The sequence below is a fragment of the Lepidochelys kempii genome, chromosome 9 (genome assembly GCF_965140265.1).
Source record: "Lepidochelys kempii isolate rLepKem1 chromosome 9, rLepKem1.hap2, whole genome shotgun sequence".
NCBI classification, from domain to species: domain Eukaryota; kingdom Metazoa; phylum Chordata; order Testudines; family Cheloniidae; genus Lepidochelys; species Lepidochelys kempii.
In genome coordinates this window covers 21,416,727-21,439,548 of record NC_133264.1, presented here as the reverse complement: position 1 = coordinate 21,439,548, position 22,822 = coordinate 21,416,727, and the positions used below count along the sequence as shown (strand labels likewise).

Below are 22,822 nucleotides of genomic sequence, written 5' to 3'. Positions count from 1 at the left end.
TTTAACCTGATCCTGATTTCCTGATGCACCAAAAACTCTTAGGGGCTGGAAGGAAGGCAGAGTGGCCCTTAATGTTACTTTGGCATAACCTTATGTACATTATTTGATCTTTATTTAGCTGGGCAAATAAACAATAGTTTGAGTTATTTTTTCCCGCCTTGGATTCTTACTGAGCCACACAACTAGCTAAAAAAGAGAAACATTTCTTTTCATACTAGGTAAAATAAGAAAAAGTTATTTTTTCTTGTTTTGCGGTAGCCTTAGTTTTCTTCACAAAGGCTCTTTATTGGGATGTTTGGGATTAAACAGAGGTATAGGTTGAGATTTTTCAAAGATGAATAGGTGATTTAGCCACAGAACTCCTACTCATTTAAATGGGAATTGTGTTCCTAAATCTCCTAGTCAGCTTTACAAATCTCAGCTTTTCCCTGTGGAAATGCATGTGCTAGCAATGTCTGTGGGTATATACTTTAAGGCATTTCATGGCCTGCATGCCTCATTTATATCAGTTAAATGTGAATTCTAAATTATATTAATAAAGAAAGTGATTTAAGTGAAGATAAACATTCATTTACGTGCCCAGCCTTTGGGCGCTCCAAACTGTGCCTAAAATTCAATAATTACTGCTTAGCGTGAAAACAAAGACACATTCTGAGTTTTCCATCATGTGCAGTCGACTTACAGATAAAATCTCCCATTCACTGACCCACCTGAAATTCTCACAGAACCAAGTAATAGTCTTTCAGCTCCCACACAGACAGCATTCAAGTCATTTACGCAAATACCAACAAGAGATCGAAGCTGTCTTTGTAGCAAAGATAATGCTCTAACCTTACCAGGCACAAATATGGCATTACACTGGAAGCCAGGAAAGAGTAGCTTTGGTGAATACACAGGTAGCATTGTGAATGGCAATAATCTTGATTTAAAAAGTTGCACTGTTGAATAAGTTATTTTGCTTCTGAAGGGTTCTGATTTGAAACCAGCATCAGGATTTTATTACAGTACAACCAATTTGATAGCCGTTTCACGATGTGTAGCTCCTGACTGAACAGATGTGTCAAGTTCTCCAGTGTAGGCCTGATGCTGCTATCTACTACTCATATAAGCAGTCCCATTGACCCACATCCACAAAGGAATTTAGGTGCCTAAACCCTGGATTTAGGCACTGCTGAGATCTGCAAAATCTCATGCTTGGCCACTGCATAATTCTGTAGGTGCCTGAACTCACTTGGTGCCTATGTTTTTGTGGTAAAAGTTCCCTAAGCACCTATGTTTCTGCCTCTGGGCACGAACACAATGCCTCACTGGATGCCTATCTCCAGAGCCGTAAGCCCCAGCGTGATCATCAAACCAGGGAAAGATATCTTGCCTTTTGGGTCTGACCTGGTCGGGCATGCTCTGACCACATCTAGAGGATCAGGGCCATTCAAAATCCAGGTGTTGGTGTTGATCTGAGCCATTGATATTAGTGGGACTACTTGCAAGAATAAGGATTGGAAGAGCTGGTCCATGATAATTCACAGAATAGAGAGCAACTGGTGCAGCTCAGGCTGCAATAGACCAAGCAACCTCTTATGACCATTGTACTGTGCAGCCTGTTCATAATAATATGTAAAAGGCTCTGAAAGGGTTTGCTGTTCTACTATTATACATGTGATATTACAATGCTGAGTCGTTAAACAATGGAAACAATTATAACTCCTGCCTTCCTTTAGACACTGACACCGTAAGGTTATTTGCACTAAGTAGCTTTTTTTTTTTAAAGGAAGCAGAAAGAAATGAGTCATCAGCTGAACCTAGCCTTTTCCAAGACATTTAAAATACATGAGCAACTTTGGTAGCATTCAAGAAACAATTACATGTTTTGACCCAAATACTCATTGTAATTGTAATGCAGTTGATTAAACTAATGCACACAATTTCATTTCAAATTACAAGTGCAAATTACCCTTTTTGTACCAACACAGTATTTTTTTTGTATCTTTTATCATATTTTATTTGGCTTCCAGTTGTAGAATGGAACTCCATTAACACCAGTAATTTTCTTCCTTAATCCTGGAAATTTATCATTGTGGTTAATGAGAATACTTTGCAAAACAGTCTCATTTTGTTGGTTCCCTGTTATTTTTGGTCCTTCCATACAGAAGAATACAATAGAGTGCAATTAAAAAATGTTAAAACAAACAACACATTAAAAAGAAATTAAAAACTTGCCAGGTGTCGTATCTCATTCTGTCAGGGGCTGAGGTCTTCCTGCCCATTGGCTTCCATAAAAGTTGAGAATGCTCAGCATCTCTCAGGAGGCATGTGGGAGTTGGCAGGATTGGGCCCATAGTATGTTGTCAATCCTCTTCTTGTTCACTGCTGTTCGTAAGCAGAACAAGAGTCTAAAAACTGAATAGCAAAAAAAGTAGAATGTAAAGATCGCAAATTGTTGCAGACTCTGGGCCAAATTTTGCTCTATTATACTGGTGTAAATCAGTTGCCTTCAAAAGCACTTAAGTAGAGTCATTCTGGATTTACATCAGTGTTACTGTGAACAGAATATATCCCTTTACAAAGGCCTAATCCCCTGTGAAACGATGCAGCTTGTCTCCTTTGTCTCGTCAGGTTTTAAATATTTTGAATTTCAATTTAAAATATGCAGAATTGGGACTGATTAATGGATACACAAACCAATATTATTAAAAATGAACTGACCTTGTTGGGTTGAGGATCTTAGTCCTATTTTCAGCTTAGTAAGCATTAACTTTTAGTGTCGCTGTGAGTGGTTATTATTCCATGATATTGTCAGGATGTGTGGGCTAAGAGTGGGCTATAATGGATTTTACATCAAAACTCTTTTAAATCAACTGGGTGTTCTGAAAAACTGATGAATCAATATGGCCTGGTATGTTTAATAGCGTGCTGAGCTTTTTTTATTTCTGAAAGTCATAGAGTGTGAGTGTTGGGGAGAGAAAAGGTAATGTTTAAATTACAAATAGATAGAGGAAGATTACCGTTCCAGCACCTTTTATCAAAGGAGAATTGATTGTTAACTTTAAGAAGGTCTGAAACAAACTAATTCTTTCTTGTCCAATGGCCAAACTGAATTTTGAATGTACTGTAACACGGTAAATGCTGAATCATCAAATGAAATTAATTTCTGGTTTTATTTTCACCAGGATGAGGACCCCTGCAGGGTTCTAGAGCCTGGGCTCCAGCCCAAGCCCAGAAGTCTACACAGCAATGAAACATCCCACTAGCCTGATCCCCGTGAGCTTGAGTCAGCTGGCATGGGCCAGCTGCGGGATTTTCTTTGCCGTGTAGACATACCCTCTGTTCACCTGCTATGCTCTCTGGACAAAAATCCAAAGAGCTATTGCTGTAGATAAAAATTTAGACACAATATCCTGTCACCCATACTCATATTGAGTAGTTCTGTATTCCAGGGCAGCACCAATGGGCCAGATTGCAGGTCACCTCATTCCACGCTGCTGTGGATCTCAGTCACCTTTTTTGGCACCATACCAGCTAGACCTGCTGGAGACCTATTCATGTGGACTGGTGAAAGGAGGGTGCAGGCTGTTATTTTCACAGCTCTCTCTTTCTCACACACACACATGGTAAAACATAAAATACACTTTTTGGAAGGTTGCAATATAACACTAATTTATTTCTTAGAATCCAGAACCTTAACACGCAAGAAAAAAACACCATCAACACATTGAGACAAAACAGGCTGGTCCCTAACTCAGCTTCCATAACAAGACTGGCCTTGCTCTAGGCTGACTCTTTGCAGACTGACTATACAAAACCCAGATTGCACACTTCCATACTGAGCTCCCTAGCCTGCAAGCAGGACCAGGAAATCTCTTCTAAAAATGTAATTTTAACACAATTTTCAATACACCACACAGGCTTGGAGAGTAGGCAGAACATCCTCTCTGCCAGTACTGCAGATCTTTACCTGATTATGGTAATACATTTCAAGGCTATGGCCCCACTGAGGATCCCCAGGAGCCACTCACTATTCCCTGGTGTAGAGTGACTCCAATAGAAACCATGCAGCCAGAAAGTTTGTGGAGTGGACAGGTGGTGCAGAAGCAGGGGATGAGGGCTTCTGCATGGATCCCATGGGATCTGTCTGATAGGACAATGGGGAGTAATCTTCACTTGGGAATTCACATGAGAATTTACTTGTAAAAAAGTACTGTCCCACAATTTTTAATGTGGGAAGTGTCAATTTGCCCCGGTGATTGGTATTGCTCAGAGTGAATAAGCATAACAGAATTAGACCCATGGTTTGCACAATAATTGTGAAAGAGTGTGTTGTTCTGGCTGTTTAATTTCCTTTGCTAGAAGCAATGATAAAGGGGTAAAAAGAACATAAGAATGCTATACTGGTCAGATCAATGGTCCATCTAGCCCAGTATCCTGTCTTCTGATTGTGGCCAGTACCAGATGCTTCTGAGGGACTGAACAGAACAGTGCAATTATCGAGTTTTCCATGCCCTGTATTTGATGTATGCTGGTGAGGTTTTTCCTCACTGTCACCACTTTATTTCCAGAACAGGTGTCTGATCAGTAGCTCACTTTTTGGCTTTGGCAATGAGGGTAAGTGAGAACATTCAAATAAAATACGAAAATTAGCATGTAAAATTATATGAACTTTAGCTGTGTATTTATGGAAGACAGTGAATCACATGCAATCTAAACATCATGAGACAAGCAATAACCTTTGGGATCCTGGCTGTAAATTACATCTCTTATCAGTCGGACTTTTCCAGTTGAAAAGCATTGCTAAAAATTCTTGCTGCCAGAGTTTGTTTCCAACTTCGAGTCTCCTGGCCTAGTCACACTGAACCCTCCATTGTGCTAAGTCTGTCCTGTCTTTACTTAAAGGCACAGTGCTGTATAATATCACTGAGACACCACCTTTAGCTTCCCTTTTAAAATGAACAAACATGATTGGTGAACTATGCAGTTTCCAAAATTTAAAACAATGAGAGCACCAAAATGGACCTTGTGTTAAAGGAAAGGGAAACCACTCTTTATAAAGGCAGTTTTGGGTGTGGAGAAGGAAAAACAAAAAGGAATTAAACATCTTTAAACCAGTTCAAAACTAATTTTCTCTGCAAATATTCTAGGTGAATGCCAAAATGTTCAGCTCATACAATGGGAGCAGGATTGAGCCCTGAAGGTTGATAATAAAGGAAAAATGTGAGTTCTGACATGACCAAAAATACATATTTTTTACAATCGAATACTGTCTACACACTTCACTCAGTTTGACTTGACATTCAATCCCGCTCCTATTGCAATAGAGGAATTTGGTCCTAAATCAATGAAATATATTGCTATTATAATTGGTATTCTTATTTGGCAGCTTGCCAAGTGTTATTGGGGAAAATCATGAAAGAGTCTAAAGCAGGAAAATGATTATATTAGAATCATGCACTTTGCTAAAAATAGATGAAAGCTGGTTATAGAGAGAAAAGGAGTACTTGTGGCACCTTAGAGACTAACCAATTTATTTGAGCATAAGCTTTCGTGAGCTACAGCTCACTTCATCGGATGCATCCGATGAAGTGAGCTGTAGCTCACAAAAGCTTATGTTCATAAATGTGTTAGTCTCTAAGGTGCCACAAGTACTCCTTTTCTTTTTGCGGATACAGACTAACACGGCTGCTACTCTGAAACCTGTGGTTATAGAGAGAAAGTGGAAATATATGTGAATATAAGAATTGAGGAAGCTGAGGAGGGTACAAGAAGGAATCCAAAGTGAATATATTGTATATTACATTTTCCATACTTCGTTAGACCAAAAATATCTAATAATTTATCCCAGTACAGAAACACAAGTTAAATTTTTCCAAACTGCTCCAAAGTAAAATGATTCTGATGGAACATAACATATACCAAGAAACAAATGAAATTTCTTCTATCAGAATGAAAGTCAGAAGGCTCAGGGGATTAAAGGCAAAAAACAAAACAAACCAAAGTAACAGAAACATCTCACAACTCCCCATCTAAAAAACCTCTTTGAGGATAGTACTCTATGAGAAATCCAAACTAATTCCACTAAAACAAATGGTTTCAGGAATTGGAATTGATCCAAAATCAAATATAAAAGTGTTCAAGTGAATGCATTTATGGTAGTCGCCATTTGTTAATGGGAGTATACAGCGGTAGCTGAGATACACAGTTTTGCTATATACTTAACAATATATCTGCAATTACTACATGATGACAATTGGCAAATATTAACATTTAAGTGGCTTCTGCTGTAAATGACACTTTCCAAATATTACAATAGAGTGAGAGGCCCTGTTTATGACAGTTATCTATGGATCTTCTACACAATTTGGATGTTGGAAATATATTTCTGGTTTGGATATGTACAGGAAAGGGTCAAGGTGTGAAAACTATACTACCATTCCATCCCTAGAGGTGATCCCTCTTGCTAAGGGCAAAAGCACTTAACTTGGTTAGCATTTATAGAGTACTTCTCCTCTCTAAATCTCAGAGCACTTTACAAAGTAGGGTAAGTATAATTACTGTCTGTGGACACTGAGCCACAAAGAGGTGAAGTGACATGTTTAAGGTCATTCAACAAGTCTGTGGGAATGTCAGGAATAGAACCCAGGTTTCATGATTTCAGTAGCTCCTGGTTTAGCCACGAGACACTAGGAAAGAGGCTTGCCTAGACCCCACCTGTTTTGTGGTGCGTACTTCATACTCTAGAGCTGTCAATCTGACACATTTCACCAGCCCAGACTTGCCAACACATTAGGAAATGTGAGATTTTTGCCTTATTCTCACTGGCTTTCTTACACTTATGCACACTCGCTACAGTTTATTTCTTCACCTTTCCTGTAGACACTGAAAGATGGTGGGGTTAAGATAAACAAGACCATTCCCTTACTTTGCAAAACCCTACACATACCTAAGTAGAAAATCTCAGTGACTGTTAAATCCTGGGGGTGAAATCCTGGTCCCACTGAAGTGAATGATAAAATTCACACTGACTTCAATGCAGCCTGGGACTTGAGTGAGGAGCGGCATGCATCTCTCACACTGCTCATCATGAACAATCTCCAAGTGTTTCTTCCCTTCTGCTCTTCTCATCTGACCCTGGGGTGCAGCAAATAGCATGCCATAAATTCCTATCTGTCTGGAGTAGCATAAAGGATTGTGTAAGCATCTTCTGAAAAGCATTGCTTTGCAAGGAGAGTCCTTTATGCTCGGCAGGCTGGTAGTAGGGGCCTGGAGAGTCGCCAGGAAAGGGCCAGGTGAAGAGCAGCGTCCCAGCCTGCGGGCAACATTTGCATTTCCTCAAATTTCAGTGTCATTCTAGTTACTTTGAGGAGAATTCACCAATCTCACTTTCTCTCTGTCACAGTGGCCCATCTCATTGGTTACAATAAAAGTAATTAAAGAAATAAAACAGATTACTGCCTGATTGAGAATAAGATTGGCTTTTCCAATGTGCCATCCTGGGCGGGTATTCCTGATAAAGGGAACATTCATAAGGTAGGAGATAACAAACATTGCTTCACTTTATCTTCAGTATGGCTTTTGCAATGAAATTATGGAGTTTAAAAGGTGCTATTAGTATAATTTAACCTCAAAAAATCCGAGTGTATTTAATGAATGTGTAATTGTAAGAAGACTGTTCTATTCCCCCACCCCAGAATAAAAGCGCAAAATGTTATTCAAACAATAAAGAAACACAGCCATCTGCCCATTATTTAAAGTCTTTTGGTTGTGGATAAACTTCTGTTGTGAACTAGAATATCTGAATTCAGTTATTCAGGGACAAAAACAAAAGTACAGTTGCATTACGAGTATACAGCTGTGAGATATATGCTAACATTTCATGGACATTTAGACCCAATAAAGGATAGATGTGCTAAACTTGACATCATTACAGCGAAGAATAATTGCTCTCAGTTTGGGTCTATTGTGAAATATAAACGTCAAGTGAGTATATTAGAGTGAATTATTTTAGAGCAATTGGAAAGAAATCTAATATAATGAAAAACGAACAATTTCACATTTATTAAAAAGTATTTACATATATTAACATCTTTATTTTAGTAACACCTTTGCCCACTGTAATACAGGGTTCAGCAGTCTAATTATCAGCCCTATTTTCAAGGGTATAAAACTCAGACTTTAAAATTCACCACTAGCTGAAACATATACAAGCTCAGAGCATCTAGGCAATTTATTTTATTTGTATTCATTTTATGATAGATTATCATGTAAATCCATTCATTTGAATTTGGCCACTTAAATGTACAGTAGCTCTGTTTTTAGAAATAGTCACAGAAACTCTTTGTGCCTGTCAAACTCTCAAATGATTTTGATTTGAAAAATTACATTTTTTTTCTAAAGATAATTAGGCTACAATTTGGCAACTTGGCATAATTAAGCTATTTTGGCAATGAATTAAATATATTTCATGCCATTCAGATTTTTAAATAAGAAATAAAAATAAAACACAACTACTTCTAACATTTAATAGGAAAGCAGAAATTGCCATAGTGGATCAGCCTCATGGTCCAGCTAGCCCCGTATCCTGGCTCCGACAGTGGACAGAACCAGCTGCTTCAGAGGAAGGTGCAGGAAATTCTGCTTTAAGCAATTATGGAAAACCCCCCATCTAAGTTAAAGTTTCCTCCTAATGTCCAATAGCTAGAAGTTGGCTTTGTGCTGAAACATGAAGGTTTATATACCTTCTGACACTCTACGGGGTAAAAATCTGCCCTCATTGAAATCAATGGGAGTTTTGCCATTGGTTTCAGGGGGCCAGGATTTCATGCTAGGTGTTTTTAATATTTATTATAATAGCTCTTGCTCTTCGTGTTATAATAACTACATTAAAAGTCATCCAATGTCTAACTTGAAAAAAAGTCATGGAATTAAAAATTAAAATAAATGCTTTATGCACATTGTAGCCTTTGTGTTCCCAAACTCATGCCTAAGAGACAGACAGTCAGCAAGTGACATGGTATTTCTTCACTTTTGTGGGATGAAGATAGGCCCTGCAGATATTATTTTGCATATTTTATTTATGATCCTATAATGTGCACGGAAATGAACTGACAATTCAGATACTACTGTATTGTTCTGCTTGCTAGCTCCTAGGTGTAACCTGACAGTGCAAATGCTATTGTTCTGCTGTTCTGGTTGCAGGTTTGTAGCAATTGTAAGTTATGGGTTTTCCAAAGCATCCTGCCAGGTGTTTAAATTGACGTTCTGCTCTAATGAACCACACAAGCCCTTACTTTGCTAATTGCCTGAGTTACAGTGCTCTGTACAAAGCCATGGATTGTTCTTAGACATTTGGAGTATAAAGGAGCAAGGATATCCTGAAAAAGGAAGTGGCTGATGACCTTTCACATCTTGCATTAATCTGTTGCTAACATCTTAGAAACAGTCGCCCTCTGTTCTGTTCTTGGCTGGTGCTGAACCTGCTGCTTTGAGGTAAATGTATTATTATCAGCTTCTTGGCTCAAAAGCCACTCACCGCATTGTGACTAGATGGGCACTAAGAGATACTTATGCTCTGCAGTTCTAGGTTATTTCCCCTGGGATGATCAGAGCAAGTTTTGAAACAGTAACTATGGGACGGGAGCTGCAGAGTGCCTTCTGTAAGGTGAAGAGTGGTCCCAAGTTGTGCTGAAGTTATGTCAGTTTTAGGGTACCTTGTCAGATCAGGTCACACTCGCACATTAGACAGTGACTGCCCCTTGAGGTATGCATGCTAGCCTTGGTTGCATGATCAGACAATATGAAATTTACTCACTGCACCAAATAAACATTCTGAGCATTTCATTATCTAATCTGTTTTCTCTTTTTAGACAACACTCAGGGAAGTAAGGGTGGAGTAAACAGATTACTGCCCTTCTGGAAGAAATGGGAACCAAGGAAGGAACAAAAAGAAAAGGAGTACTTGTGGCACCTTAGAGACTAACAAATTTATTTGAGCATAAGCTTTCGTGGGCTACAGAGTCTGATTCACAATTCCTTCCTTGGCTGCTTCTGGGACAGTACAGCTACACACTAGTCCTTAGAGTGAGACCCAAAGTCTCTTTCTTGCCCTTAATATAATATTGAAGTGTAATTGGCCTAGGGTTTCTGCATGAATTGCATCACGTAGGCCAGAAGCTCCTAAATTGGGTTTTTGGATGAAATGATTTTTTTTCATAAAAAGTGTCTGCTTTCTGCAGATTTTTTTTTTGTCAGAAACCAAACACCTAAAAATGGAAAGAGTCTGTCTGAAAACCAAGATTTAGAGATGCTGCTGCCATGCTTTATGGCAATTTCAGTTCAGTTGCTTCCTGTCTCCATTGTTCTGTATGAGCCAGATTCTTCAGTTGAACTGCAGGCCCTGTGATGCACTGTGGACATGTACTCCCATGATGCAGTGCATCCCCGCCCCAGAGGGGGCCGTTGGTGTGAATCATGGTCATTGTAGTCTGACCGGGGAGCCCAGCCTCTAGAAGAGAATGGGTAAGGTACCATACAGCATTTTATATTGAAATATTTTGGTTTTCAGCTGAAGTATTCAGTGTTCAAATATCTGCTGAAAATTATAATTTTCCATGGAAAATTTAGATGAAAATGAATTTTGTTTTTGTTTTCATCAGAATTTTCTGTAGACAGAACTCATTCGATTGAGGACAGCAAAAAATATGTCAATGCTTTCCTAGTGTTAGCTTTCAGTGTAAGGAACTGCTGTAGTTGCCACTGCAATGTTATGAAATTAGTTAGCAAAAGGGGAGATAGTCTTCATATTAACCAGCTGGATGTGAGGTAGTCAACACAATCGTTGAAAGGAAGGAAAGAGGGAGTCCACAAGACCATCCCTCTTTTGAAATGTGGTCCACACTATGAAAATGTTTGCAACCCCCCTATTTAGGCTCCCCTTCTTTGCTTAAGCAATTAGCCATATGAAAGATAAGGAAACCAAGATGAAAATTTAGACCAAGATGGAGTATGTAATTGGAAAATCTTACCTTCTTTGAAACATTTACTTCAGACCGCTTGGAATACTTAGGGTGTAATTTTGTTTCCACTTATTCCTTTAAAGCAAAGCCTTTCAAAGCAGGTAATTGTGCTTGACTCTGAAGTCATTATTGAATTCTCTCTAATCATTTCAGTAAATCACACACTTCAGAATTTGGCTTTTCTGTATTTTTGGAGCCACCCTGCATGGTCTTGATCATTCAGCCCTTGCACCAGATGTTTCTCAAGCTTTATAAGAAATATTGCAGTGTTATTAGGTCGAGGAAAAGCTGCAGAGAGAAATGGGGCTCAAGCCCATTGTTTCTCTCCACTTGGGAAGGGGTTTATGGGTTAGATCTTGAAAAACCCCAATGACAAGAACAGTCCCATTGGAATCCCAGGAAAATCCCAACTGAAATCAGAGGGACTACTCAAACGATTGTGTTTTGCAGAATCTGACTCGATGTTTGGAGGAAGGGAGTACCCATGAGTCCTTTGTAAATATGTGGATTTATCTTCTACAGACAAAAAGCCAAGGGGCAATTTCTGCTCTCATGTATACTCATACACTCCACATTGAAGTCACTGGGGCACTAGTGTAACTGAGAAGAGAATTGGTCCCAAGTGCTTAGATAACACAAAAGCAGAGTTCTTGGGTGTCTGCTTCCTTCTCCATTTGCCTTTCCCATCTTGGTTATCTGAAGGAGGCTGTTTTATCCAGCAACCTGCAGAGATACAGAAGCCCCTATGAATGCAATAGCTTTAGTACACTTATTCAAAACAAAAAACATTTGCCATTCGAGTTAAAAGAGTAAAATGTATTTATTCATCTAGGAGAGTCAGCATTTCAGGGGTAAGTCACAATTTCAGATCCACCTGAGCTTTTGCATATATTTCCTCCTCTCCTCTTGCAGCTTCCTAGCTACTGCTTGCTAGTATCTCTCCTTTTCCTTTACAGGGAGCTGGGGCGCAGCTACCTCCAGCTGTGATGAAATATCTGTCAGGCTTCAGCTTCTTGCTCTGAAACCACTACTACCAACTCCTTCTTGCCTCCAAGGTTTTCTCCACAATGAGGGCTAGAAAACATACTTAAAAAGCCAAAATTTTCATGCCATCTCTTGATACCAGGAACTGGGATTCTATGACAGACACCAAATGTTGGCAGAGTTGGCAACACTGGTAGCCATGGTCACACTTAGAGGGCCTGGTTCTGTACCACATTATGCCAGCTTTATGCCACTTGACATCTGGGGGGAAGTTGCTACTGGAACGTGCTAGCCACAGACAATATTTCTTGTTTTAAATATAGAATGTCTCATTCCGGTTGAATCTTTTGAAACAGCATTAGATTTGTTAGTGTGATCACTCTAGATTTCAAGCAGAAAGGACTGGTTTTGCTAGTTTCAAATTACTGATACTTCACTGTGTTCTAATTGCTTCAGTTAGGTTGCTAAGCAGAAGAATAGTGAGATGTAAAAACCTTCAATAAACTTTCTTTTCAAATTAGAGATGGCATAGAAAGTATCTAACAGGATGTCAAATATTCCCCCCTCTAACTTTGTTTGTGGCATTTATGCTTTCTTCATGTGTTACAAAGATAAGTCTTGCATTAGGACAAAGCCTACATCATAGAATCATAGAATATCAGGGTTGGAAGGGACCCCAGAAGGTCATCTAGTCCAACCCCCTGCTCGAAGCAGGACCAATTCACAGTTAAATCATCCCAGCCAGGGCTTTGTCAAGCCTGACCTTAAAAACCTCTAAGGAAGGAGATTCTACCACCTCCCTAGGTAACGCATTCCAGTGTTTCACCACCCTCATAGTGAAAAAGTTTTTCCTAATATCCAATCTAAACCATCTTCCCAGTGTGTCCCACTTGAAACCTCTGAGATTTCTGGAACTATTGCTGAGAGCTGGGCACCTAGCAGTATTGTCTTTTTGTGTCTCTTTACAACAGGAATGTATCTACTCATTATAAAATGCAGGGTCGCACAGCAGGAACTCTTAACTTCTTTTACTTTCCACACCACTTAATGCCAATCTGATAAGTTGGCCTAGGTAGAGGGCCTCTGTAGCTGCATAGGGCCCGCACTGAAATCAATGGGGCTCTGTACAGATACAGGGGTGTCTCCTCATAGATCAACTAACAAGATCAGGGCCGTGAGCTGTTTTTAATTAAGAAGAAACCTGCCTATCTGACAAAAATTTTACTTTTGCTCCTTTACTCTTTGCTGTTTATATGTCAAGCTTCTTCTCTTGGATTTAAAAAGAAAAGGCTCACAGGGAGAAGTGCAGGAAAAGCAATAACGAATGCAAAACAAATGAACCTTACAGGGAAATTGCTACTACCAGTAACCTGGTGCAATGCTTTATAATTGCATTAATCTTTTCTTACAGCAACAAAAATGTGGCGTTTACCTGGGCACAGTGCCACCTTCATTATACTGATTGCTGCTGCTGTTCGCACAGAGGCGAAAGCTACCCTGGCTGAAAAGTTTACTAAGATAAAGTCTCCAGAGATAGAGGTCACTGATGGCTTTGACACATCCATTGTGCCACCTACTGAAGAAAGTCCGTTCACAGAAATATCGGAAACAAGCGAAATGCCGGTGGAGTTATCCACGCTCAACTCGGCTTTCAGAACGGCCACCACTCTGTTTCCCTTTGAAAACTTTACTCTTGACACAGCCGATTTCTTTTTTAATTGCTGTGATTGCTGTACCCCTGTGTCAGGTGAGAAAGGGGAACCAGGAGAGCATGGACTGCCAGGTAGGGGAAAGCAATTATTATCATTATTAATTTCTCAAGAGGCAGTGTCAGCTGTAGCATATGAACTAAGAGAAAAGTGGCAATGATTCTCCAATTTTATTAAGTCTTGAATAAATTCTCTTGCAGGCCAGATCATCATGCTATGGTGATTTACACCAGCTGAGGATTGGACATAATGGATTCATATTACATATAATATCAGATAAAAATCTAATTATTCTTAAATGCTACATTAAAACAATGCTAACTTAGGGCCCAAATCTGTAAGTCCCTCACATGTGGAACTCCAATTAAAATCAGTGTTCTGCATGTAGAGGTCTTACAGGACTCAGGTTTACACACAAAATTAAGGAGAATCAGAGTTACTGTTACACACAAACTCCTGGACAATACTCCATCTTCCTCTGCCTCTCTCTCCCTTTGTATTGTAGAAATCCCAGAAAACTGTGCAATATTACATTTCATTTATGTTGTTGTTACAGAGAGAAGGGTATGATTATTGTGTTCTATTATTTTTTTTTAACTGAGTGTTAATAGATCAGCTGGCACCAGGCAACCCACAGAAGAAAACAATGTCCTTGCACTGAGGGTATCTTACAATCTGTAACAGACAGACTATACAAAAAGTCCACTAAGACAAAGGACTGTTGTACTTACATCATTCTTATTGCTTTATAATTGAATTATACCTGGGATTTGAAAAGAGAAAGAGTGGCCATTTGGAGAAGGATAGATCACCCCAAAAAGCTTTAACCTTCCCCACAGTTTTAATTTTCCTTATTTCCCTGGTTTGCCAGACACTTAGAGCATAGAAATTAAAAATAGAGAAAACCTGATAGTCTACCCAATCCCTCCACCAGCCAATGCAATATTTTCTTCCATGCTGTCTGCAGTCTGATTTTATGTCTTCCAAGCAGTGAGACTTTTACTACCTCTCTTAGGAGACTACTCAACAGAGAAATATGATTTAGTAGCTAGGAATATGTTCCCAATATTCAGTCTCAATTTCCCTTTGCTCATGTTGATCCCTTTAGTCCTTGTCATATCCTCTTGGAACCCCACAGACATTTCCTCTCCCTGCACTTTTGTGTTTACTGTCTTCTAATAGTTGCAGATTGTTTTTCATATTCCCTTTAGCATGGTTTTGTGACCCTTCATGCTACCTGAAAGTAGTTTTCTGTTTTTCTACAGGGTTATATAATAATTAATAATAAAATCCCTGACCCTTTCTTGGAAACAGGGAAGTTCAATGCAAAAGACAATAAAGGCTCCAAATTTTAAATATGATTAATTTGCTCAACAGAGTCTCTATAAATACCCTATAAATATTTTTATAAGAGCTATATATTTTGTAACCTAATATATTATATATTATGTAATGTTACTTTTTATTATTAAAATACACACCCAGATAGGGCCTGATTCTGACACCTTTACATTGAGCAGGACCTTAATCTGCAAGTATTCATGTTTCTTTTAATGGAACTACTTTTGGAGAGAGATACTTTTCATCGGAGTAAAGGTGGTAGAACCACACCTAGAGCTTTTAAATATACTGTATTCAAGGGACTCTAGTCTCCCATTGTTAATAAGGGACAACATTGTATTAGCTATAGAGGGAGTTCTATGCATACATCTCCTGAGCACGGATGGAAGAAGAGCTCATGTCAAGTTGTTTGTATTGTGACAATGAACAGGGCCAGATGTGCACTAGCTATCCCTGTTTTTTAAAGCTTAATTAAATTAAACCACCGAGTATCTTGCTTGCTTGTTTTTCTGACGTTTCTCACAATATGTGGATCTGATCTGCCCGATTACCATACTTGCATTTGCAGATTAAAAAAAAGAAAGAAAGGGGGAGGAGTTAATTAGATATAGGATGTCTTCAGATGCATTTAAATACTGGATACGCAAATTCTGATGTAATCTGTGTGTTTGGGCTTCTATAGCTGTATAGCAGTTGAAAGCTGTTTTTCAAGCTAAGAGACCTCCAAACTCAAAAATCAAGGTCTTAAAGATGGCATGGGCATTTGTACACTATGTGAAAGACAAAGGTCCATGAACCAGTCAATAGAAGTATCATGAAATATAAACTGGGATTTTCATAGCTGACGAGAGAGTTTAGCCACACAGTTCCCATTAATGTCAGTGCCAGCTGTATGGCTAACCCCCCTAATTGCCTACGAACAATTACATTGTTTTTCATCTGTGAAGGAAATATGACTCAGTCCTGAGCCCTGCTCTGCTTCTTTTGTATCACTCCTATGACACAAAGGAAAATACTCAGTTCTTCTCTGTTTCCACAAAGCACCCATCAGTATGTGGCAACCCCCATCATTTGTGGTTTATTACCTAACTAACATTCATAGGTCACTTTATAAAGTTCATCCTTTTCAGTCACTGTGAAGATAGAATTCCATTGCCTAATGAATTTGCAAATGCTCATTTTCCAGGTCCTAAAGGAGAGATGGGAGACACTGGCCCTCAGGGCCTACCAGGAATTCCTGGACTTCAAGGTCCAAAGGGCTTCAAAGGAGACAAGGGTGAGGAACAGTAGCTGTCATTTGAAAAGCACATGAGATTTTTTTTTGCTCATATATTTTCTAAAGCAATTGAAATGTCTTGATACAAATTAATACCTTGTAATTCCCATAGCCTGTAATACCGTAAACCAATAACTTATAACAGCACAAAATAAAAATGGATATTCACAAAAGCCTGATCCAAAGCTCATTGAAGTTCTACCTCAATGGGCTTTGGATCAGGCCCATGTGTAGTAAAGAAAGCAACAGGCAGGCATAAAAGCAGCTTTTAAAAGTTAAATCTCTCAGACCAAATTGACTGCACGCAACAAGAGAGTGGAATTTAGTTCATTAGCTATAACTTCATGCAAAGACTCCCATTCACTTTAATATTCTTTGGACCAGGCCCTCAGTGGTCACTCTACTATCATGTATTGCTCTAAGTATGGCCCAGCAGTTTCTTGCTTATGGAGAAAACATATTTTTAAAAACATGTTTAAAAAGTTGGTCCACTAAACTAACTGTTATTTAGAACAATGCTTCTCTGTTTGCAACAGTGTGATTTTTGGTATCCCTAAACACTTAGCACCTACACTTGAATAATCACTTGTCCCGACGATGGGTGCTGTAGATGAAACAAACTTATTCATAGATATTAAGGTCAGAAGGGACCATTATGATCATCCAGTCTGACCTCCTGCACAAGGCAGGCCACAGAATCTCACCCACCCACTCCTGCAATAAACCTCTCACCTATGTCTGAGCTATTGAAGTCCTCAAATCATGATTTAAAGACTTCAAGGAGCAGAGAATCCTCCAGCAAGTGACCCGTGCCCCATGCTACAGAGGAAGGCGAAAAACCTCCAGGGCCTCTTCCAATCTGCCCTGGAGGAAAATTCCTTCCCAACCCCAAATATGGCAATCAGCTAAACCCTGAGCATATGGGCAAGATTCACCAGCCAGATACCCAGGAAAGAATTCTCTGTAGTAACTCAGATCCCACCCCATCTAGCATCCCATCACAGGCCATTGGGCCTATTTACCATGAATAGTTAAAGATCAATTAATTGTCAAAATCATGTTATCCCATCATACCATCTCCTCCATAAACTTATCGAGTCTAATCTTAAAGCCACATAAGTCTTTTGCCCCCACTGCTTCCCTTGGAAGGCTATTCCAAAACTTCACTCCTCTGATGGTTAGAAACCTTTGTCTAATTTCAAGTCTAAACTTCCCAATGACCAGTTAATTTCCATTTGTTCTTGTGTCCACATTGGTACTGAGCTTAAATAATTCCTCTCCCTCTCCAGTATTTATCCCTCTGATATATTTATAGAGAGCAATCATATCTCCTCTCAACCTTCTTTTAGTTAGGCGAAACAAGCCAAGCTCCTTGAATCTCCTTTCATAAGACAGGTTTTCCATTCCTCGGATCATCCTAGTAGCCCTTCTCTGTACCTGTTCCAGTTTGAATTCATCCTTCTTAAACATGGGAGACTAGAACTGCACACAGTATTCCAGATGAGGTCTCATCAGTGCCTTGTATAACGGTACTAAAACCTCCTTATCTTTACTGGAAATACCTTGCCTGATGCATCCCAAGACATTAGCTTTTTTCATGGCCATATCATGTTGGCGGCTCATAGTCATCCTATGATCAACCAATACTCCAAGGTCCTTCTCCTCCTCCGTTATTTCTAATTGTCCCCAGCTTGTAACTAAAATTCTTTTTATTAATCCCTAAATGCATAACCTTACACTTTTCACTATTAAATTTAATCCTATTACTATTACTCCAGTTTACAAGGTCATCCAAATCTTCCTGTATGATATCCCTGTCTCTCTCTAAATTGGCAATACCTCCCAGCTTTGTATCATCTGCAAACTTTATTAGCGCACTCCCACTTTTTGTGCCGAGGTCAGTAATAAAAAGTTTAAATAAGAATGGTCCCAAAACTCATCCCTGAGGAACTCCACTGGTAACCTCCCTCCAGCCTGACAGTTCACCTTTCAGTAGGACCAGCTGTAGTCTCCCTGTTAACCAATTCCTTATCCACCTTTCAATTTTCATATTGATCCCCATCTTTTCCACTTCCACTAATAATGCCTCATGTGGCACAGTCTCAAATGCTTTACTGAAATCTAGGTAAATTAGATCCACTGTGTTTCCTTTGTCTAAAAAATCTGTTACTTTCTCAAAGAAGGAGATCAGGTTGGTCTGGCATGATCTACCTTTTGTAAAACCATGTTGTATTTTGTCCCATTTACCATTGACCTCAATGTCCTTAACTACTTTCTCCTTCAAAATTTTTTCCAAGACCTTGCATACTACAGATGTGAAACTAACAGGCCTGTAGTTACCTGGATCATGTTTTTTTTCCTTTCTTAAAAATAGGAACTATTTTAGCAATTCTCCAATCATACAGTACAACCCCTGAGTTTACAGATTCATTAAAAATTCTTGCTGATGGGCTTGCAATTTCATATGCCAATTCCTTTAATATTCTTGGATGAAGATTATCTGGGCCCCCCGATTTAGTCCCATTAAGCTGTTCAAGTTTCGCTTCTACCTCAGATATGGTAATATCTACCTCCATATCCTCATTCCCATTTGTCATGCTACCATTATCCCTAAGATCCTCTTTAGCCTTATTAAAGACTGAGGCAAAATATTTGTTTAGGTATTGGGCCATGCCTAGATTATCCTTGACCTCCACTTAGAGAGTTGTATACAATACAAAAGAGAGGAAAAAGTCAAGCATGGTCCCATTCGGAATATATGCATTAACCATAGGTACCCAATCAGGTTGTGCATCCTCTTCTAAGCCATCCTCTGATTAAGAGGTTTGTCTTTGTGGTTATTGGTTCTATTAATCATTTGCCCTGGAAACCTGTGTTCAAATCCCAAGTGAAAATGAGTTTGATGGTCATCGCAGAGTTCTCATTTTGCATGTCACTAAACTACCACACACTGGACACAATTTAGCTCAATTGCCTGTTTCTGTCCAAAGAAACTAGAAGAGTGCATGAGGACTGAATTCTATTGGCAGAGCTATAAGTGGTTGCTTGCACAGCATTTGCATGCATCATACTTTGCTAAAGCCAATGCAGTTAATCTCTCTTTTCAATAAGTACTGAATGCACTTGAACAGTTTTTCAGGCAAAAAAAAAAAACGATGACATCAGAGTGTGATTCAATCAATGTCCTCTGCTACGATGTCCTCTCTTGATTAATGCTTTTTAGGTCTGTCAAACTAAAATGACAATACTGAGTCTAGTGGCTGTCAGCCTCTCTTTCGGGCCATTAAATGACAGTAAATGCCCTCCCCATCCGACATTACTGATTGCATACAGTTACTTATTTCTTAGGCATTAAGATGAACTGGATAACTACAGAAGTACAACACGATGGGTAGTTTGATGGGTGCTGGTGTTTTGGAGTTTTCAGTTAAGGGGTCCCAAGAAACTTTCTTAGAACTGTCATTTTTTAAGTTCATTTTTACTACAGGAAAGAGAGAGTGACACACACACACACAAATAGTGTAAGCCCCATGTCACATAAAGAATGTTTTGCTACAAATAATATACATAGCAGCATATTAATGGTAACAATGTCTTAGGAGATAAAGGAGAACATGGTGACCAAGGAACAAATGGAATTCCAGGGTATCCAGGCAAACCTGGAGAACAAGGTACGTAAGGCTACACCAGAGTACTCAAGAACATTGATCTATCTTCCTCTTAATCTGGTTTTCTAATATTTAATCTGTTTTTTCCCAATCTGGAATTCACTACTTAGTTTTTATTCAGTCCACATTCAGGAACAACTCACTACAGTGAGTGGGAGCTATGTGTGAGTAAGAACTGAATGTGGACTTCAGTATTTAGATCACAGTCTACATTCTAAATTATGTTGTTTATCTGTCACCTTCCTGTCTACCTATGGTGCAGTTTGAATCATGTCATTTTGTTAAGTGTGTGGATACTATAAACTGTAGCCTGTCCTAGTGTATGATAGAAACAGGGCCCAACGGAAACCACCCAGTCAATATCTTTGAGCAACCAACCAAACTAATAATTTTTGGAGTGAGGGGTGGCGGGGGGGAGGAGACTGTGTGTGTGTGTGTAAGAGAGAGAGTAAAAGAGAGAGTGTTCCTGTAGGGAAGTATGTTCCACCTGGAAAATGTATTGGAGATGGGATTTTTTGCAATCTGGAGCATTCTGAAGGCAAGAAAAGTTATTCTTCAGTGAAAAGTAACTTTATGAGCCAGAGATAAAATCCACACCTGGCAGTGATACTTTCAGCCATATTTAGATAGTGTGAAAAACCCCACCAGAGACAGATCAGATTCTCTGGTGCAGCCTAATGGGACAGAATGCACAGGGATGTGTGTGCAAATGTGGTTTAAAACTCTGCTCTCTGCTGCTCTGTGCAGGCCTGTCATCCCTGGGCTGCATTAGAGGAGTCTTAGGGTGCAATCCAAGAATTAGCTCAGTGTAAAGTTGTCCTGGCTACCTGCTTTCCTGAAGCCACAACCTTTTTTCTCTGCTGCCTTGACAGTCAGGAGAGTGTGTGGTGTAGGAGTTGCTAAACTGGCTCTATGCCACCAGAGGATGACCCTCACACTGGGGCAATCTTCCTTTGGTTAAGATGGCTTTAAAGCCAGATCACACCAGCAGATAGATGGCACTGGAGAGTCTTGCCCTGTATAGAATACAGGTATTTTATCAATTGCTTTTAATATTGTGGATTTAGTGCTTTCAATTGTATGTCGCCCCTCAAATTTATGGTAAATGCATTTAAAAAACGGACTTACTATTTCTGCCTTTTTTTCTTCTTTGATTCCACTTTCTTTTTCTTGCCATATACCTTGGCACTATTTTTAAAGTCATCACTTCTCTCTTTTCCATCAAGTTGGCTTCCTCCCCACATACTCAGGGTTGCATTCTCTTTGGTCTTCTCCACTTTCTCAGTCTCTTTCTCTGTCCTCATCTTTTATTCCTATTCTCTTTTGTTTTCTAATTGCCTTCCCAAGCCTCCTTAGCCTCTTACTCCTCCCTCTTCCCTTTTCTAACCTCTCCTCTCAACATTTTCCTCCTCTTGCCTCAGTTCCACTTGTTCCCATCAAATCCACTCAGCCCACGATGATTCCCCTCCCTCAAATCCACTGCCACCCTCACTCAACACACAAATTACTCCCTCCACTCACTCAACCCACTCCAGAGGAAAACAGAAAGAAAACATTGAGAATGGAACATACAGTCTACTTTTTAACCACAAGCACATGGCATTTACATCTGCTTCTGCTAGCCCCTACTTAGCACAGTGACCAGCCCAAGGCTAGTAGTGCTGCATGGTTTGAGGTATTTATTCTTTCTTGTGACTCTTTATTTCGATCTTTTTTTTAACAGGTGAAGCTGGAGTTAAAGGAGATAAAGGAAACTCTGGCCTTCCTGGAATGAAGGGACAGAAGGGAGTGAAGGGGGACACTTGTGAGAATGGGACCAAAGGAGAGAAGGGAGAAAAGGGAGAACTGGGCTTACAGGGGCTAGATGGGGAAAATGGAGATAAAGGGGAAAAGGGAGACCTGGGCAAAAAGGGGGATTGTGGGGAGGCAGGGGAGAGAGGAGAGAGGGGAGGGAAAGGGGAAGCTGGAATAAAAGGGGAAAAAGGCAGCAAAGGAGACACTGGAGTTGAGGGTATTCCTGGGATGAATGGACAACAGGGAGAAAAGGGTGAGCCAGGTAGTAAGGGTGAAAAAGGGGACTTGGGACCAGCTGGTGTGATGGGACCTCTTGGTCCAAAGGGAAATCCTGGTAGTAAAGGGGCACGAGGAGCTAGTGGAAAGAAAGGCTCCAGAGGTATCAAAGGCTCCAAGGGTGATAACTCAAAAGTCCGAAGATCAGCTTTCAGTGCTGGCTTGTCAAAGTCTTTCCCTCCACCAAATGTCCCTATTAAATTTGACAAGATTTTGTACAATGACCAGGAAGATTATAATCCTTCTACAGGCAAGTTCAATTGTAGCATTCCTGGAGCGTATGTCTTTGCTTATCACATGACGATCAGAGGGCGGCCTGCTCGAATCAGCATTGTGGCACAAAACAAGAAGATAGTCAAAACCCGTGAAACACTTTATGGTCAAGAGATAGACCAGGCATCTTTCCTGATCATTTTGAAATTAAATGCAGGAGATCAGGTTTGGTTGGAGGTTGGACGGGATTGGAATGGGATCTATGTCAGTGCTGAAGATGACAGCATATTTACAGGGTTTCTTTTGTATCCAGATGATATTTTTGAGACCCTCGCATAAATATATGATGATAAACACATGACTAAGAAACATAACATTTATTTCACTCTGATTGTTAGTAGGAGGTGGAGGGAGAAGGGTGAAGGAGAAAGAAAGTGTCACTTTAGTGAAATAGATGTCATAATCTTTCTATACAAATATTTATATTTGTAATAAACTGATTAATTTTAACTAAGGAGCCCCAAAAGATACAGCCACCCTCTATGCTGAGGCCTAATT

The 22,822-nt window shown here is 39.6% G+C and overlaps 1 protein-coding gene across 1 annotated transcript in view; it reads left to right on the top strand.

The window, feature by feature from the left end:
- Positions 1-22,603, top strand: part of OTOL1 (otolin 1) — a 28,603-nt gene extending 6,000 nt beyond the window's left edge. Inside the window, exons 4-7 of the mRNA XM_073358884.1 lie at positions 13,399-13,770; positions 16,224-16,313; positions 19,913-19,984; positions 21,705-22,603. Of these exons, the coding sequence (XP_073214985.1) occupies positions 13,399-13,770; positions 16,224-16,313; positions 19,913-19,984; positions 21,705-22,603 (1,433 nt within the window). The remainder of the gene's footprint in view (positions 1-13,398; positions 13,771-16,223; positions 16,314-19,912; positions 19,985-21,704) is intronic.
- Positions 22,604-22,822: the final 219 nt, after the last annotated feature.